Source organism: Coregonus clupeaformis, chromosome 27 (assembly GCF_020615455.1).
Source record: "Coregonus clupeaformis isolate EN_2021a chromosome 27, ASM2061545v1, whole genome shotgun sequence".
Taxonomy (NCBI): domain Eukaryota; kingdom Metazoa; phylum Chordata; class Actinopteri; order Salmoniformes; family Salmonidae; genus Coregonus; species Coregonus clupeaformis.
The window spans coordinates 9,388,304-9,406,441 of record NC_059218.1 but is presented as its reverse complement, the minus strand read 5'-3'; the positions used below and the strand labels follow the sequence as shown (position 1 = coordinate 9,406,441).

The 18,138-nt window shown below is 44.0% G+C and overlaps 1 protein-coding gene across 1 annotated transcript in view; it reads right to left on the bottom strand.

Moving 5' to 3' along the window:
* Positions 1 to 18,138, bottom strand: part of LOC121541497 (laminin subunit gamma-3) — a 224,050-nt gene that overhangs the window by 32,886 nt on the left and 173,026 nt on the right. Inside the window, exons 13-19 of the mRNA XM_041850554.2 lie at positions 16,261 to 16,449; positions 15,575 to 15,820; positions 13,138 to 13,291; positions 12,836 to 12,978; positions 12,372 to 12,550; positions 8,366 to 8,546; positions 4,115 to 4,356 (exon numbers count right to left, since the gene is read on the bottom strand). Coding sequence (XP_041706488.1) covers positions 4,115 to 4,356; positions 8,366 to 8,546; positions 12,372 to 12,550; positions 12,836 to 12,978; positions 13,138 to 13,291; positions 15,575 to 15,820; positions 16,261 to 16,449 — 1,334 coding nt within the window. The remainder of the gene's footprint in view (positions 1 to 4,114; positions 4,357 to 8,365; positions 8,547 to 12,371; positions 12,551 to 12,835; positions 12,979 to 13,137; positions 13,292 to 15,574; positions 15,821 to 16,260; positions 16,450 to 18,138) is intronic.

The following is an 18,138-nucleotide window of genomic DNA, read 5'->3' as shown; positions in this document are numbered from 1 at the left end:
GGTGCATGAATCACGACGTGAGTCATGTGTCCAAAGGGGGAATTTACCGGTCCCCTGGGGCCTTTTGGTAAATATGCTAATTGTACTAAGAATATGAGTAGTAGTAATGAATGTGTTATGGGTTAGATGGAATGTTTTATGTGCAAATGTATTTGTGGCAGGAGACAAAGTACAAAGGGGGCCTGTCTCTGAAACTAGTGGACTGCAACAGGCTGCAATAATGTGCACTTCCTAATCTCAAGGCTTCTCCTGACTGATAAGAAGACAGGGTACCATAGCATACTGTGTCTCACTTAATAATGTTCTTAAGACTCTCTTCCCACGGGGGAAGGCTTCTCTGCCCAACCTAGCAGGATAATCTGAGCACTGTCTGTGCCCTGGAGACTTTGTGGTGGTAAAAGACTACAGAAGAAAGAGCTGGAAAGACCCTAGTTTGAGGGGCCCGTACTGGTGTGGCTGGCTACCTCGATGATGGTGAAAGTGGAAGAGACAGATACCTGTATCCATGAGTCCCACTGTAGGAGAGTTCCAACCCCAGAAGAGGAAGATGGCCCCGCCACTACATAGCATTGTTTTATTTTGTGTCTGTCTGTGTCTGTGTGTCTTTGCAGCAGTGACTCTCAGCTTCCCTATTGGTACGCTGCCAGAAAGACACACTCCACAGACCGATGTTGATAAATTGAGAAAGACTCTGCCTGAGCCCGAGACCCTAGTGACAGAAGAAGGTCCCGAGCCAAAGGGACCATACATTGTCACCCAGACTACACCAACGGCTGAATGGATAGAGGGGAGCTCGACTTGCAGAGGGACAGACCTCCAAGAACATCCCAGACCGCCAAGATCCTACAGACCTCCAAGAACATCCCAGACCTCCAAGATCCTACAAGACCTCCAAGAACATCCCTGACCTCCAAGATCCTACAAGACCTCCAAGATCCTACAAGACCTACAAGACTCACCAGATTTCCCCACCATTGATTTCTCTACCCTTGACTAGTCTCCCTAACAGAAATTGGAAACCAGAACAGTTGAGAAAGGAAAATGGCATACTGACTATAGTAAAGAGCACAAGAACAAGACAGAGAAGAGAAACAGACAGGATTAGAATGTATATTCTTGCACAAGCAGGAACCACAACTGAAGTACAGAAAGGGATCACTATTAAAGTACGAGGGTCCAATTATTATTGGTGTGGGAGGAGCTGACACAATAATTATGGGGAAATTGCATGGGGTAACTGTGACCTCAGGATAATAAAAGAAAAAGACAGGTGGATAATAGACATAAGAATAACAGCCCAAGACTTAGATAAACAATTTGATGTAGTACTTACAAGTACTACATTTCCAGGGGGCAGTGTTGCTGAAGTAGTTATTGCTTGGGAAAGTGCCCTTAACCCCTTACCTGTTAGAGCCCCAACAGAAGCAGAAGGAAGGTAATGGAAGGAGGCGCTAATCAATGACTGGTATAGATGGGCACAATATACAACATTAAAATTAAAGAAAGAAAACTGTCTAATATGCACTTCGTCTTCCTTAAAATAATTAACAGTAGTACCAAATCCCCACAGCTACCAGGACTGTGCTACGTTTAACCACAACCTCTGTCATCTTAAGGACTTGGAAAGACCGTATTGCCCAGCAGAATGTTTGTCATATTTAGGAAATCCTTAATATAATCAATTTTATAATCAACCAGGATGGGGAGAGAAGTGTAAGCAAATAGATGTTAGAATAGAAAACAGGAAAATGGAAGCACCAGAGAAGTATCAAATAGACTATGAGCAGACATATGAGTGTTACAACAAAACAATCGGGTTATATCATTTGGGAGAATTCAAGGGAGATTGTGAAACTACATGGCACCTAGATGCAGATAGCTTTAGGAATGCAGACACCCCTCAAAGAAACATGTATCAGGCAGCAGGGTCAAGTACTGGGGTAATAGTTATCCTGGAAGTATGCGAAAATCAGACACTGGCATTACTGCTAATCGCTCCTTATGAGGATCAGTCAGTGGCTATTACAGATTTATTCTGTGTCTGTCAGAGGCAACAAAGGACATTATGGCCAAAAGGATGGAAAGGGATCTGTGCCAGAGTACAGCTAATACAAAAAGTTGTAATAGTGGACTGGAAGGCCTTAAATGTTGATACACGAGATACTAAAATACAAAGATCAAAAAGGGCATATGAAGCCTATCCAAACATACAGATAGATGCTATTGGCCAACCTAGAGGAATTCCCAATGAATTTAAAGCTAGGAGTGAGATTAAATCAGGATTTGAATCATTACTTATTTGGATAACTCCTAATAAAAATGTGGAATGGATCAATTACATATATTACAATCAGCAGAGGTTCATAAAGTATATTGACTCAGCATTGTCAGCGCTGGGAGAACAAGTACAGGCAACAAGTAGGATGACCTGGCAGAATAGACAGGCTCTGGATTGGCTCCTAGCAGAAAAAGGCGGAGTCTGTGTTATGTTTGGAAGCGAGTGATACACCTTTAATCCTAATAATACAGCCCATGGAGGAACATTATCAGTGACTGAAACCAGACTGTTTCCCTTTGCCTCTCTCCTTAGGCATATTCCTGGAATGGAGCCAGGGTTGAACAGAGTTCAGACTAAACATGGTTGATCACAGCATGAGGGGCGTTTGGACTGAGTGGTACAGAGGGAGGAGGCTGGTATATGTTTAAGAAATTGATTATGGACCTGCCATGTTTTAAGCCATGTTTAAGTATCAATTGATAGGTTTGGGAATCAATTAGCAGGTCAGAATGGAGCCAGGAAAGGGCTCTGTTATTTTGGTGGTCCCACCACTATTGTTTCCAGACACGGAACTAGAAGGGAGAGAAGTCAGATACCACCATTAAGGAAGTGGGCGGAGCGGTCAAGAGGTGAAAATGGAGACAGTGGTGGAGGAATCAAAGAGGGAGGGATTAAGCTAAAATATATGTAAAATGACTATATAAACTGAGAGCTGAGAGGTGGAAAGTTAGATGCTCTGCAGACCACCTCGGCTATATTGATTGTAATAAAGTCTATCTTAATTCTACAAAAACTCTGAAAGTACTTTGTGTTTGACTGAGGACAAAGACAATTTTCTGTTTGTTGAGTCTTTGTAGAATTAAGTCTGCCATCTGCCCGGTACAGTTGAAAAAAGGATTCATCCATGAATAGCACACTTCTCCAGTGTTCCAGTGGCCATTGAAGGTGAGCATTTGCCCTCTGAAGTCGGTTAAGACGCTGAACTGCAGACAGGTCAAGACCATGGTGAGGACGCGAGCACGCAGACGCGCTTCCCTTAGACTGTTTCTGACAGTTTGTGCAGGAATTATTCGGTTGTGGAAACCCACAATTTCATCAGCTGTATGGGTGGCTGGTCTCAGACGATTCCGCAGCTGAAGAAGACGGATGTGGAGGTCCTGGGCTGGCGTGGTTACACATGTTCTGCGGTTGTGAGGTCGGTTGGACATACTGCCAAATTCTCTAAAATGGCATTTGATGTGGCTTATGGTAGAGAAATTAACATTAAATTCTCTAGCATCAGCTCCGGTGGACATTCCTGCAGTCAGCATGATGATTGCACACTCCCTCAACTTGTGGCATTGTGTTGTGTCAAAACTGCACATTGTAGAGTTGCCTTTTATTGTCCCCAGCACAAGGTGCACCTGTGCAATGATCATGCTGTTTAATCAGCTTCTTGATATGCCAAACCTGTCAGATGGATGGATTATCTTGGCAAAGGAGAAATGCTCTCAAACAGGGATGTAAACACATTTGTGCACACAATTTGAGAGATATGTTCTTTGTGCGTATGGAACATTTCTGGGATATTTTATTTCAGCTCATGAGACATGGGACCAACACTTTACATGTTGAGGTAAAATTTTTGTTCAGTATACATTTATGAATACTTCAAATGACAGACTCAACAGCAGGCATTGATGTGTCAGAGACAGTGGCTGTATCCCAAATGGCTCCCTGTTCCCTATTTAGTGCACTACTTTTGACCAGGGTACATGTCACTGGTCGAAAGTAGTGCACTATGTAGGGAATGGGGTGCCATTTGGGACAGAGTGTGAGATTAAATGTCCCACTGACCATGTTGTCCAGGTCCAGAGTTGCCTGCTTCAGCTGGGTCCGTGCACTTCTAACCACTGACACAGAGTCAGCAAGGGTCCTGCACAATGTTCTCCACCCTTCCTCCTTCTCCTCTTCCTTCTGCTCTTCCTCCATGCTGGCGCTACAGTTCATAGCTGTGGTAACAGTGTGCAGCTGGGCTGAGAGAGTGTGTGTAGACAACTCCAGGAGAGCAAACTGTTCGACAAAGGCTTCTTTTGCCTCTGCGGGGAATCAAAGGAACAGATGTGAGCAAACTTAAACACACAGCATGGATCGTTGAATGGATCCTTTGGATTCCATTTCAATATTATTGTTATTTAGGACACAAGGCCTGCCAACCCCTTTGTAGTATGATTTGCAGTGGAACCATTGCATTTTATCATGTCCTGCATATGGTCTACTGTAAATTCTCAGACTGAACTCACTGCACAGTGAGTCCGGGTGCCTTTGGTTATTCTAGTTCTATTGTTAGGTTGTGTCTCATAATGTTTACTGCAGTGTGCCTAGCTCGTGTGGCATTCTGGGTCTATTTGTGTGTCACGCCCTGGCTCTGGGGACACTTGTATGTTGAGCCAGGGTGTGCATTTCATTTGTTTATCTAGTATGTGTATTTCTATGTTGGCCTGAGTGGCTCCCAATCAGAGGCAACGAGTGTCAGCTGTCGTTGGTTGTCTCTGATTGGGAGCCATATTTAAACTGTCTGTTTCCCATTTGTGTTTGTGGGATCTTGTTTCGAGTTGGTTTATGTTAGACCGTGAACTGTCACGTATCGTTTGTTGTTTTTGATCGTGTCTATAAATAAAGAGTATGTTTGCCTGCAACGCTGCGCCTTGGTCCTCATCATCTGTTCTAGACCAGGGGTGTCAAACTCATTTTAGCTCAGGGGCCACATGGAGGAAAATCTATTCCCAAGTGGGCCGGACCGGAAAAATCATGGTATATATAACTTAAAAACAACAACTTCAGATTGTTTTCTTTGTTTTAATACGATCAACATACAACATAAAGCTGGAGCCTGAGGACAGTGTGTCCAAAATAGTACAAGCACAACATCACTATTAATCATAAAACACGTCAAGTTTATTTGAAAATTCGAAAGAAAAAGAACACACAAACACACAATGCCTCAGTGATTAACAGAACTGTTTCACAGATCACAGAACTATATCAGGGTGTCATTTCTCAGGCAGAAATGTAGATAAAAATAATGAAATCCTGTTCCCCAAACAAGTGCAAGAACCACAGAGTCAAGAATAGGTTAAATATACAAATAAAATAAAATCAATTAAAAACAATAGCACATCAACATAAAAACATATAAACATAAAGCTGGAGCCTGAGGACAGTGTCCAAAAGCACAACATCACTATTAATCATAAAACACCTCAAGTTATTTGAAAGTTCTGAGGACAAAGAACACACAAACACACAATGCCTCAGTGATTCACAGAAGTATATCACAGATCACAGAACTATATCAGGGTGTCATTTCTCAGGCAGAAATGTAGATAAAAATAATGAAATCCTGTTCCCCAAACAAGTGCAAGAACCACAGAGTCAAGAATAGGTTAAATATACAAATAAAATAAAATCAATTAAAAACAATAGCACATCAACATAAAAACATATAAACATAAATCTGAAAGCGTTGCTCAAACTCCCGTAACAGTCCAGTTATTTTATCTTTGAACCGCTTCATGTCTGCCACATGTTGGGTCGCGCACACATTTTTCAGACAGGGAAGTGAGCTGCATCACCACCGGCAAGTTGCATCTCCCACAATGACAGCTTCAACTTGAAAGAACGTATGCTGTCATAATACTGCGTGACAACTTTGTTGCGCCCTTGCAGCTGTTTGTTCAATTTATTCAGGTGCTCTGTAACATCCACCATAAATGCAAGGTCCGGCATCCATTCTGCGGAATGAAATTCTAACACTGGTTTGCCCTTTTCTTCCATGAACTGTTCAATTTCTTCTCGTAAATCAAAGAAACGCCTCAGCACAGCACCTCGGCTTAACCATCTTACCTCAGTGTGGTATGGCAGGCCATAGATGTGGTCTTTCTCTCTGAGAAGGCTGTCAAACTGACGGTGATTCAGGCTTCTGGATTGGATGAAATTAACAGTTTGGATGACCACCTTCATGACGTTATCCATCTTTAATGACTTGCAACACAAAGCCTCCTGGTGCAAAATACAGTGAAAAGTAAAAAAATCACGTCCTCCATTTGCAGATTGCACTTTCTCTCTGAACTTTGTCACAACGCCTGCTTTTTTCCCGATCATTGAGGGCGCACCATCTGTAGCCAGGCTGACAGTGCGGGACCAGTCCACTCCGACCCTGTCCAGCGCGCCGACGAGTGCGGTAAAAATATCAGATGCTGTCGTTGTATCTGTCATCGGCACCAACTCCACGAACTCCTCGGTGACGGTCAATGTGTCATCAACTCCGCGGATGAAAAAATGGCCAGTTGTGCAACATCTGTAATGTCCGTGCTTTCATCAATTGCAACCGAAAACGCAATAAATGACTTTACTTTTTGCTTCAACTGGCTGTCCAAATCCACTGAAAGATCGGAAATCCTGTCTGCAACTGTGTTTCTTGTCAGGCTGATATTTGCAAAAGCCTGCCGCTTTTCAGGGCACACAATCTCCGCTGCCTTCATCATGCATGTTTTTACAATTTCACCCTCACTAAATGGTTTTGAAGCCACTGCGATTTCATTAGCAATGAGGTAGCTAGCTTTCACTGCAGCGTCACTGATGTCTCGGCTGTGAGTAAACACAGACTGCTGTTTCTTCAGACCCGCCAACAGTTCATTCACCTTCTCTCATCTCCGCTGTCCTTGAAAGTTGTCATATTTGTCGGCATGAAGACTCACATAGTGGCGGCGAAGGTTATATTCTTTCAGCACTGCAACATGCTCTGAACACACCAAACATACAGCTTTCCCATTCAATTCCGTGATTAAATAGGATGACCATTTTTCTTGGAACACTCTGCACTCTGCGTCCACTTTTCTCTTTTTTGACAGAGACATATTGGGGCAATGAGGGTGCCAAAGCACATAATGTTAAAAGTAGAAGCCGTAATAAATATCGCGGACAAAACAAAGTAGCTCATTGGCTGCACGTGCTTGACCTACTTGCTCTGCCCCGGTATAAACAGTTTGCTTGCTTAACACAATTGATATTGCGCCATCCAGTGGACGCAATTGGAACAGCAGTTTATTGAAAAATTGCAGCGCATTTTTATACTTAAAAAAAAAAATATAATAATATTTTTTTTTTATTTTGTATTTTTTTTTTCAAAATCATCTCGCGGGCCGGATTAAACCCGTTTGCGGGCCTGTTTCGGCCCGCGGGCCGTACGTTTGACACCCCTGTTCTAGACGATCGTGACATTGTGAGAGGAGGGTCATTACCGCGTTGTTCCCTCTGTGGGATGGTAAACTGTGTCTGTGTGCGTGTGTTTGTCTGTGTGTGTATACTGTTCTGCCTCAGTGCATCCACACAGAGCCCCCCTCCTAGCCTAGCGTTATTGGACCACACAGAGCGGCATGTCCCGCCACCAGAGACTAGCGGTGTACCAAAGTAGCGTGGGCAGCGGTCGGACAGCCATAATCCTGATTAGAGCTCTAATCATAATGAGGCAGAGGGATTAAAGATGTGCTTGCTGCATGTCTGTCATACAAACAGGGATTAAGATGCTCATACACAGCTCTGCCTGCCTTGTTATGTATTGTTGGGATTCAGCCTCCATTCTGTCCATGTCAATGAACCTGTAAGCCTTTTATGGTACATCCCCCTCTGCTCATAAGATAATGAGAAAGTCAGTAATTGTGGAGGGATGATTGCTACTCTGGTTGACTGCTGATTCATGCTGATTCTGTCTCTTTCTATCCCATTATGTTGTGTTATATCTTTAACAATGTCGAGCTGAACAGTCAGCTAGGCATGTACAGTCATTCTGGGTGCAGATCGGTGTCAACTGCTCTAGATCTACTTGACAGTAATACGGAATGGGATGGCATGATGGTATTGTAATCTACAGCATGAGATGGGCTATATGTCAGGGATAATGGCCAAATGAGAGTACAGTGTTAAACAGCATTGACAATGGGATTTCCGATTTCTGATATGTCCTGACTGGTTGGTTGAAAATAACAAACTGTCACAGAGTTTTCTGATTGTTCGTGTGGAATGAGTGAGTGGGTGCTGATTGGTTACCTTGGATAGCCAGGAATTCCTCCAGGGCATTGGGCAGGCTGTCCTCCCCCTGATGCCCACGCTCGTGATGCTGGCGCACGTGATACTCACGCACGTGATGCTGGCGCCCGTAGTCACTCCGGCAGTCGAAGCGTGCCAGGAGCTTCTCCAAATTCTGCAGCCGTGCCTTCAGTTTCCCTGCCTGTATGGGAAAACACCAGAACACCATACAATGGAGGTTTGGTGGGGGAGATTGTCAATGATGATAAAAATACACATTTGCACTCTGGTATGCTGCTCCTGAAATGTGTAATGAAAAAAGAACAACATTTAGACCCCAAACTGGTTCCTGATGAAGATATAGTTTCCTTTCAGATCCAGGACCAGGAAAATGTTGTATAGGTGTACGCATTTCACCCTTTTAAAGGCCCAGTGCAGTCAAAAAGATTTTCCTGTGTTTTATATATATTTCCACACTGAGGTTGTAATAATACAGTGAGATTCTGAAAATGATGATACTGCCCTTTTAGTGTTAGAGCTGTTTGAAAGGACTGCTTGAAATTTCAGCTTGTTGTGGTGGGGAGTAAATTAGTTAATAGACCAATAAGAAAGAGTTCCAAACCTCTCTGACAATAACAGCTAGTTTTCAGTTGTCCCCTCCCCACTAAGACCACACCCAGACAGTCCTAGCAAAGTTCTTGCTTGAGAAATTGCTCTTTGCTAAGAATATACAGTGGGGGAAAAAAGTATTTAGTCAGCCACCAATTGTGCAAGTTCTCCCACTTAAAAAGATGAGAGAGGCCTGTAATTTTCATCATAGGTACACGTCAACTATGACAGACAAAATGAGGAAAAAAAATCCAGAAAATCACATTGTAGGATTTTTTATGAATTTATTTGCAAATTATGGTGGAAAATAAGTATTTGGTCACCTACAAACAAGCAAGATTTATGGCTCTCACAGACCTGCAACTTCTTCTTTAACCCTCCCGTTGTCCTAGGGTCAAAATGACCCGCCACTGTGTTGAACCAACTTTATTAAATTTTTATATTTTTGGGATCATTTGTGAGAAGGAGGCAGTGAGACTTTAAAGAAAGTATCACTGCCTCCTTCTCACAAATGATCAAAAAAATATAAAAATTAAATATAGTTGGTTCAACACAGTGGCGGGTCATTTTGACCCTAGGACAACGGGAGGGTTAAGAGGCTCCTCTGTCCTCCACTCGTTACCTGTATTAATGGCACCTGTTTGAACTTGTTATCAGTATAAAAGACACCTGTCCACAACCTCAAACAGTCACACTCCAAACTCCACTATGGCCAAGACCAAAGAGCAGTCAAAGGACACCAGAAACAAAATTGTAGACCTGCACCAGGCTGGGAAGACTGAATCTGCAATAGGTAAGCAGCTTGGTTTGAAGAAATCAACTGTGGGAGCAATTATTAGGAAATGGAAGACATACAAGACCACTGATAATCTCCCTCGATCTGGGGCTCCACGCAAGATCTCACCCTGTGGGGTCAAAATGGTCACAAGAACGGTGAGCAAAAATCCCAGAACCACACGGGGGGACCTAGTGAATGACCTGCAGAGAGCTGGGACCAAAGTAACAAAGCCTACCATCAGTAACACACTACGCCGCCAGGGACTCAAATCCTGCAGTGCCAGACGTGTCCCCCTGCTTAAGCCAGTACATGTCCAGGCCCGTCTGAAGTTTGCTAGAGTGCATTTGGATGATCCAGAAGAGGATTGGGAGAATGTCATATGGTAAGATGAAACCAAAATAGAACTTTTTGGTAAAAACTCAACTCGTCGTGTTTGGAGGACAAAGAATGCTGAGTTGCATCCAAAGAACACCATACCTACTGTGAAGCATGGGGGTGGAAACATCATGCTTTGGGGCTGTTTTTCTGCAAAAGGACCAGGACGACTGATCCGTGTAAAGGTAAGAATGAATGGGACCATGTATCGTGAGATTTTGAGTGAAAACCTCCTTCCATCAGCAAGGGCATTGAAGATGAAACGTGGCTGGGTCTTTCAGCATGACAATGATCCCAAACACACCGCCCGGGAAACGAAGGAGTGGCTTCGTAAGAAGCATTTCAAGGTCCTGGAGTGGCCTAGCCAGTCTCCAGATCTCAACCCCATAGAAAATCTTTGGAGGGAGTTGAAAGTCTGTGTTGCCCAGCGACAGCCCCAAAACATCACTGCTCTAGAGGAGATCTGCATGGAGGAATGGGCCAAAATACCAGCAACAGTGTGTGAAAACCTTGTGAAGACTTACAGAAAACGTTTGACCTGTGTCATTGCCAACAAAGGGTATATAACAAAGTATTGAGAAACTTTTGTTATTGACCAAATACTTATTTTCCACCATAATTTGCAAATAAATTCATAAAAAATCCTACAATGTGATTTTCTGGATTTCTTTTTCTAATTTTGTCTGTCATAGTTGACGTGTACCTATGATGAAAATTACAGGCCTCTCTCATTGTTTTAAGTGGGAGAACATGCACAATTGGTGGTTGACTAAATACTATTTTCCCCCACTGTATTTATTTTTATTTTTTTGCCATTTTAATTGAAATCACAAGTTAATTGTTATCCAGAAGTGATTTGATATTGAGATAAAAACAGCTGCATTGGGCCTTTTTAAACATGAGATTGTCAATGAAAGCAGATGGCCAATAACAAATCACACCCAGCCAAATTTGCAGTACATTCAATCTCATTCAAAACACAGAGATACACATCTACGTTAAGAGTAGATTGTCTATCTTAACGTGAAAACGATTGTCAATTTTAAAAGCAATACCCTCTGCACAGTGGGAACAGGGCAAGCGCAACCCTAAGCACAGTTTCATACATTGGAGCCAAAAGTTCTCGGAGTAGGCAATTAGCAGGCTCAACCTGTGTGTGTGTGTCGCTGCTAAACACTAGCAGGTGAGGAGGTACAGATGTCCTATATTAATTTGATCACTCTGTTGTCGCAGATAATTTTCCTGTGCAGCAGAAAATGCAATTTGTAGTGAATTCGAGGTTTAAAAAGGCTTCTAAAGTTTGTAATTTTCACTTAAAACCCCTATAAACATGTCCATAAATTATAATCCACATAATAACTCAAATGTCCTGTTGCTGCTGGATTATTTTCCTGCTGTGAGAAACTGGTCAAATTAAGACATCTGTAGGTTGAGAGGGCATTTATAATACCACTTATCTTTCATTCCCTTTAAAAACCTATAATTTGGTCACTTCAGCCCACCCGGAGGTAAAATCTGTTATTATATTACAGCAAGAACAACAATTACTGCACACTCAACACAGTATGGTATCTTGCAGTTTAATAGTTTTACGTACATGAACAAAAGGAACATATTACTGTATACAGCACAAGAGAGGAAACGATTTCTCCCTCTGTTTCTATACTGTAGTGCTCCCTCTATGGTTTCTTTCTCTCCACCCCCACTGCATAGCGTTGAGAACATATGGGGCGTGGGTTTGATTCTAATCTCTGGAGACAAGAGAGAGATACTGGATCATTAAAGCAACTGTCTGCATCCCAAAATGGCTCCCTATATAGTGCAGTGCGCTACTTTTGACCCGGGCCCATAGGGCTCTGGCCAAAAGTAGTGCACTATATAGGGAATAGGGTGCCATTTGGGACGCACAGAGTCTATTTCTGTATCTTCACATTGACTTCATTCTGACTATTAATTTACCTTGGCTTTTTAAATAAGGAGTCCAGATGGCCACGATTTTAGACTACAAAGACATTCTTGGGTAGGTGTTTGAATAACAAACTTTTGTTTTGGAGCAAATTGCATTATGCGATGGTAATGGGTTAATAACAGCACCTATCCCCTATGAAGATTTACCTCACAGAGACAGAGAAGCAGAAAGGGAGACAGACGGATAGAGATGCAGGCAGACAGATGGACGGACAGACAGACAGAGAGGCAAACCGAGACAGAGAGGAAGCTGGAGAGACTTACAGTGAGATGCCATCTGAACGCACGCAATCTTACCTGCTCCTTGACCAACCCATAGCAGATGGGGCATTCTTCACACTGGTGCGTGGCTCTGTTGTGGAAGTAGTTGAGCTCACACTGGTCACACTTGTACCCCACGAAGCCGTGGCGGCAGGGACAGGTGCCATTTGTGTGGCACTGCATGGAGCTGGATCCCATAGGGTTGCAGTTACAGGCTGAGAGGGACAGGGGAGGGGCAGTGGACAGGGGGACAGGGTACAGGGGGACAGAGGGAAACAAGGGTGGACAGGGGGCAGAGGACAGGGTAGAAGAGACAGGGGACATGGATGTCAGAGAGGGGTGAAACAATGGAAGAATTGGACATTGCATGTTTGCGTGTTGCATTTTTTTACTTCTTATTGTTATCAGAATTACTTGTTTTAGCATATATTTTGGTTTGTCTTAGTATTTGACACACAAGGACTTCTAGCCCCAATTACAGTATAGGCTACTGTAGCTACCTCTGCAGCCTCGCGAGGAGAAATCAAAGAAGCCCATACGACAGGTGCTGCACAGCCGCCCCTCCACTCCCGGCCGACACACACACTGCCCTGTGATCTGGTGGCACGCCGTGGAAGACGAGCCAATGGGGTTACAGTTGCACCTTAGAAACAGACGATGTAAAAAGTGATTCACATACTGTAATAACTATTAACGATACAAAACAGAACTACAGTATAAGTATGGAGTCAGCACCACAGAAATAAAATGCCTATTCTAAACCATATAGAAGATAGCAGAATCCCTGGAGAATTCCCTGTACCTCTCACAGCCTACTCCAGGCTGCAGATTGAAGAAGCCGACTGAACACTGGCCACAGTTTCCCCCGGTCACATGACTAAGGCACTGACAACTTCCTGTCTGGGGGTCACAGTCCTCCAACAGCCCAGAAGTCCCTGCAGGACTGCAGTCGCAGGCTGGGTGAAGACACAACCACATGTCAACCACACATCAACCACGCAACCTCACATCAAACACACACATACATGATCAAAACAGAACACAATTCAAACACAGTATACAAAAAGGTACGTGAATCATATACATCATAGAAAAAGTACATAAATTAAACACAGTATAAAGAATGGGTCTGTGACAAGCCTGACAAAACACTGAAGCGTATCCCTCTATCAATGCAGACACTGCTGTGATCGATTATTTCCCTCCCTCTATCCATTCACTCAATCTTCTATCCATTCACTCGATCTTCTAATCTATCCATTCACTCTATTTTACAAGGGGGGTGCGAGGGGGATAGGGTTACAGATGTTTTCGGAAGATGGCAGGTACTTGGGAGGATGCTTGTTCCACCATTGGGGTGCCAGGACAGAGAAGAGCTTGGACTGGGCTGAGCGGGAGCTGCCCCCCCCGTAGGAGTGGGCGGGCCAAAAGACCAGAGGTGGCAGAACAGAGTGCTCGGGTTGGAGGGACAGTTCCTCTTGCTGCTCTGTAGGCAAGTACCATGGTCTTTTAGTGGATGTGAGCTTCGACTGGAAGCCAGTGGAGTGTGTAGAGGAGCGGGGTGATATGGGAGAACTTGGGAAGTTTTAACATCAGGCGGGCTGCAGCGTTCTGGATAAGTTGCAGGGGTTTGATGGCCCAAGCGGGGAGCCCAGCCAACAGCGAGTGACAAGTGCCTGGAAAGGACCTGAGCCGCTCCTTGTGTGAGTTAGGGTTGTACTCCACAGATGTTGTAGAGCATGAACCTGCAGGAGCGTGTCACTGCTTTAATGTTTGCAGAGAACGACAGGGTATTGTCCAGGGTCATGCTCTACAGAGAAGAGCACAGAGAAGAGCAGTCTCGGTTGAGTGACCTGTCTTGAAGCCTGACTGGTTAGGGTCAAGAAGGTCATTCTGAGAGAGATAGTTGGTCAGAGACAGCACGCTCAAGTGTTTTGGAAAGAAAATAAGGGATACTGGTCTGTAGTTTTTGACGTCAGAGGAGTCTAGCGTTGGTTTCTTGAGGGGAGCGATTCAGGCGGGGGATGCAGCCAGTGGTCAGGGATGAGTTGGGAGAAGGTCTGGAGAAGGGAGGAGGGGATGGGGTCGAGCGGGCAGGGTGTCGGGCGGCCAGACCTCACTAGTTGCAGGATTTAATCTGGAGAGAGAATGTGATCTGGAACAGTGTAGTGGCAGAACAGACCATCTATCTGTGAGATGTCTGTGGGGCAGCCATATTTCCCTAAGACTGTGTGTGTGTGTGTAACTCAGTGTTTCCCTGTATGTGTATGTGTGTGTGTGTGTGTGTATGTGTGTGTGTGTGTGTGTGTGTGTGTGTGTGTGTGTGTGTGTGTGTGTGTGTGTGTGTGTGTGTGTGTAACTCAGTGAGGGAGACAGCAGAGTGAGACTCAGGGAGACTCATGGGCCTCTCCCTCACCACTCTGTCTTCTCTGGTTGCATTCCAAATGGCACCCTATTCCCTATATAGTGCACTAGTGCACTATGTAGGGAATAGGGTGCCATTTAGGATGCAAACTCTGCTCAGCCCTGGGGTTATAGATGGAACAGCTCAGGTACTTCTGGGGGACAGAGACATTACATACATCTCTCTCTCTTTATCTCTCTCTCTTTATCTCTCTCTATTTATCACTCTCACTCTCATACATCTGCAGTATTCAAATCCTCCAAGGCTCTTCATGTATATCAGGAGAAAAAAGTGTATTTTAAGTTGAAACTTTTCTCTTTCTATTCATACATTATAATGGAGACAAAGTACTGTGGTTGGAATGTCAGCTCGTCAGGGCAGACTGCCCGCTGCTTCTTTCTCTGAACCCCGTTCACTCAGAGAGAGAGAGAGAGAGCCTGTAAACAAGATGTTCTCCCACTTTACAACAACTGTGGAGTTCCTAATGGCACTTTTAACCACAACTCCCAAGCTCTAACTTTGAATAAGAATCATTTTACTATCTTTAGAATCTTTAGAATTGTGAGAATTGCTGAAGTCAAGTCAATAGTACAGTAAGTGGAAAACACTTTTCAAACCTTCAAGAAAAGTTCACTATATATCCACACATAAAGGGCACATATACACAGACACACAAACACACATCGATACACACAAACAAACGATATAACACATTCAAATACATTCATTGTCAAAACATTCTACATTTTTATTTTGTATTTCCCCTTAATTCAAAAACCTATGTCACAGTAAAAAACAACAACTATATACACCCTTCCCAAGTTCACACACTCACGTTTGCACTTCCGGGCCATCGTCCGGTCCATGGCATCTCCATAGTAACCGCGTCGGCAACGTTGACAGTGGTCTCCCTCTGTGTGTCCCAGACACTTAATGCAGCGGCCCGTCATGTGATCACACACGCCTAGCGCGTTGGGGTCCACGTTACCGTTACAGTCGCACCGCTCGCACTGCCGAACCAGCCCAGACCGGCCCAGGGGGTCACCGTGGAAACCGTCCTCGCACATCTCACACCTGGTTCCTGAGGAGAGAAGGTGTTTGTGTGTGTGTGTGTGTGTGGGTGGGTGGGGGGTTTCGGGGGCCATTTTAATTTAAACCTAAATCAATATCTTTCAGACAAACTTCAAATTCAGCTATATTAAATTATTGTAATGACAAGGGAATATGTTTAATTCACACACTGTGCTCTACACATGCTAGGATCAAGATTAATTTGATCAAGACAGTGAGGACACTGGTTTTATAAAAACCGGTCAGCCAATTTGTGGAAATCTGCTTCACTGAGCAAACAATGAACTTCAGGGTTGTGTCCCAAATGGCACCCTATTGTCTACTATATAGGGAATAGGGTGCTATATAGGGAATACGGTGACATTTGGGATGCATCCCAGGTTGGGGGAATGGAATGGTTTGTTCCCATTACCATACATCTAACAGTAATGTAATATGATTTCGTCTCACCCCTCTGTCCTGGAGGGCAGTTGGTACAGACCACATCCCCCATCTCCATCATTTGAGCACAGCTAGTGCGGTCCGGGCAGGGGCAAGTTCGACAGTCGTTGGTTGTGCCAATCAACGCGTTGCCATAGTAACCACCCAGGCAGTGCTCGCAGTTCGGTCCTGTGGTGAAGTCGGCACACTCACACACACCTGCGTGGGGTAGAGAGAGGAGGGGAGTCAGAACACACACCTGGAGTAGAGCGAGAAGGAGAGACGGAGACCGTTACAACTCACAAAAGCGAGCACACAAACACACACACACACACAGGACTATCATACTGAATCTCAGTAGCAGACACAGATGAATGACTGAAACGTGACAGACTGGTGGTACTGGTGAGTGGGAAAGCAGCAACTATTCAATACACTTTTAGGTACCCAGCAACCCACCCACCCACCTCCCTCTCTCACCTCACTCACTCCACTTTCATTCTCACGCACACACACAAACACACACACCGAGGAGGATGGATGCTGTATCGATTTTCTCCTCTGACAGATCCAGGCCACAGTGAGTGTAGTTCCCCTTACCACCAGTAGAGTGCGCTGGGTCTCTGTCTCTAGCTAGCCGTCTGCACCATACATATAGCTCTCCACACAGCCACAGCAGAACAAGAGAAGAATAAGAGGAAACACTCAATACTGAAACCCAGTCCTCCACCGGGGAGAGAGATAGTGCAGAAAGAACTGGTCTAAATTCACTGTAATTGCTTTGGGAAATATAAGAGCTGGATTCAGACAGAAAGACCTTCTAGAAGTAAACCAATTCCCCCCAAGTGAGAGATTACCATATGTATTATGTCCTAAAAACAGACTGTTAAGTCCATATGTCTTATAGAGCCTCAGCGAAAACAACTCTGGGCTTTATGCATGTAGCTACAGCTCTTCACATATAGAATACATCTGGTTTCCATAGAAATCCCCCTCTCATGGATTTGATTAACTTTTGACCACTCAAATTATTTTTCTCTCTGTTTGCTGGGATAATTAGCCATGGGAGCTGTAACTGTTCAATATGCTCATTATAATTGAGAATCATAGTTTGAATAATAATCACTCTCCAAACTCGAACATAAGTAAAAAAATAACTAGGCCTACAATTCAATATAAACTTAATCAAACAAACTTCACTTCACTTGTGTTGTGTTGCAATTATGTGAATAGTTATGTTCATGATTTAAATCTTTAAGAGTCTAAGCTGGGGCTAACATTGTTTTAAGATGGTCATACCAAGGATCAATTAGCTATTTCATTTGGAATTTTAGAACCCCTTTAGGTATCCAAAAAATATATAAACAAAATATTTGTTCAAACATTGAAAAGCCCACAGAAACGCATTGAATAACAGATTCATGCATGGAAAAACAGAGCCAAAAAATATGTTTGTTTTAAAGTGCCTGTTCTATATCTGAGAGATAAAAGAAAGATCAGGGTGACGCTTGTGGGTGTCAAAGAGCAAAAACGGAGAACACCATCATGGCCAAGCACGACTCCAACACCATCATTAAGTTTGCCGACGACACAATAGTGGTAGGCCTGATCACCGACAACGATGAGACAGGCTATAGGGAGAAGGTCAGAGACCTGGCCGTGTGGTGCCAGGATAACAACCTCTCCCTCAATGTGATCAAGACAAAGGAGATGATTGTGGACTACAGGAAAAGGAGGACCAAGCACGCCCCCATTCTCATCGACGGGGCTGTAGTGGAGCAGGTTGGAAGCTTCAAGTTCCTTGGTGTCCACATCACCAACAAGCTATCATGGTCCAAACACACCAAGGCAGTCGTGAAGAGGGCACGACAAAGCCTATTCCCCCTCAGGAGACTGAAAAGATTTGGC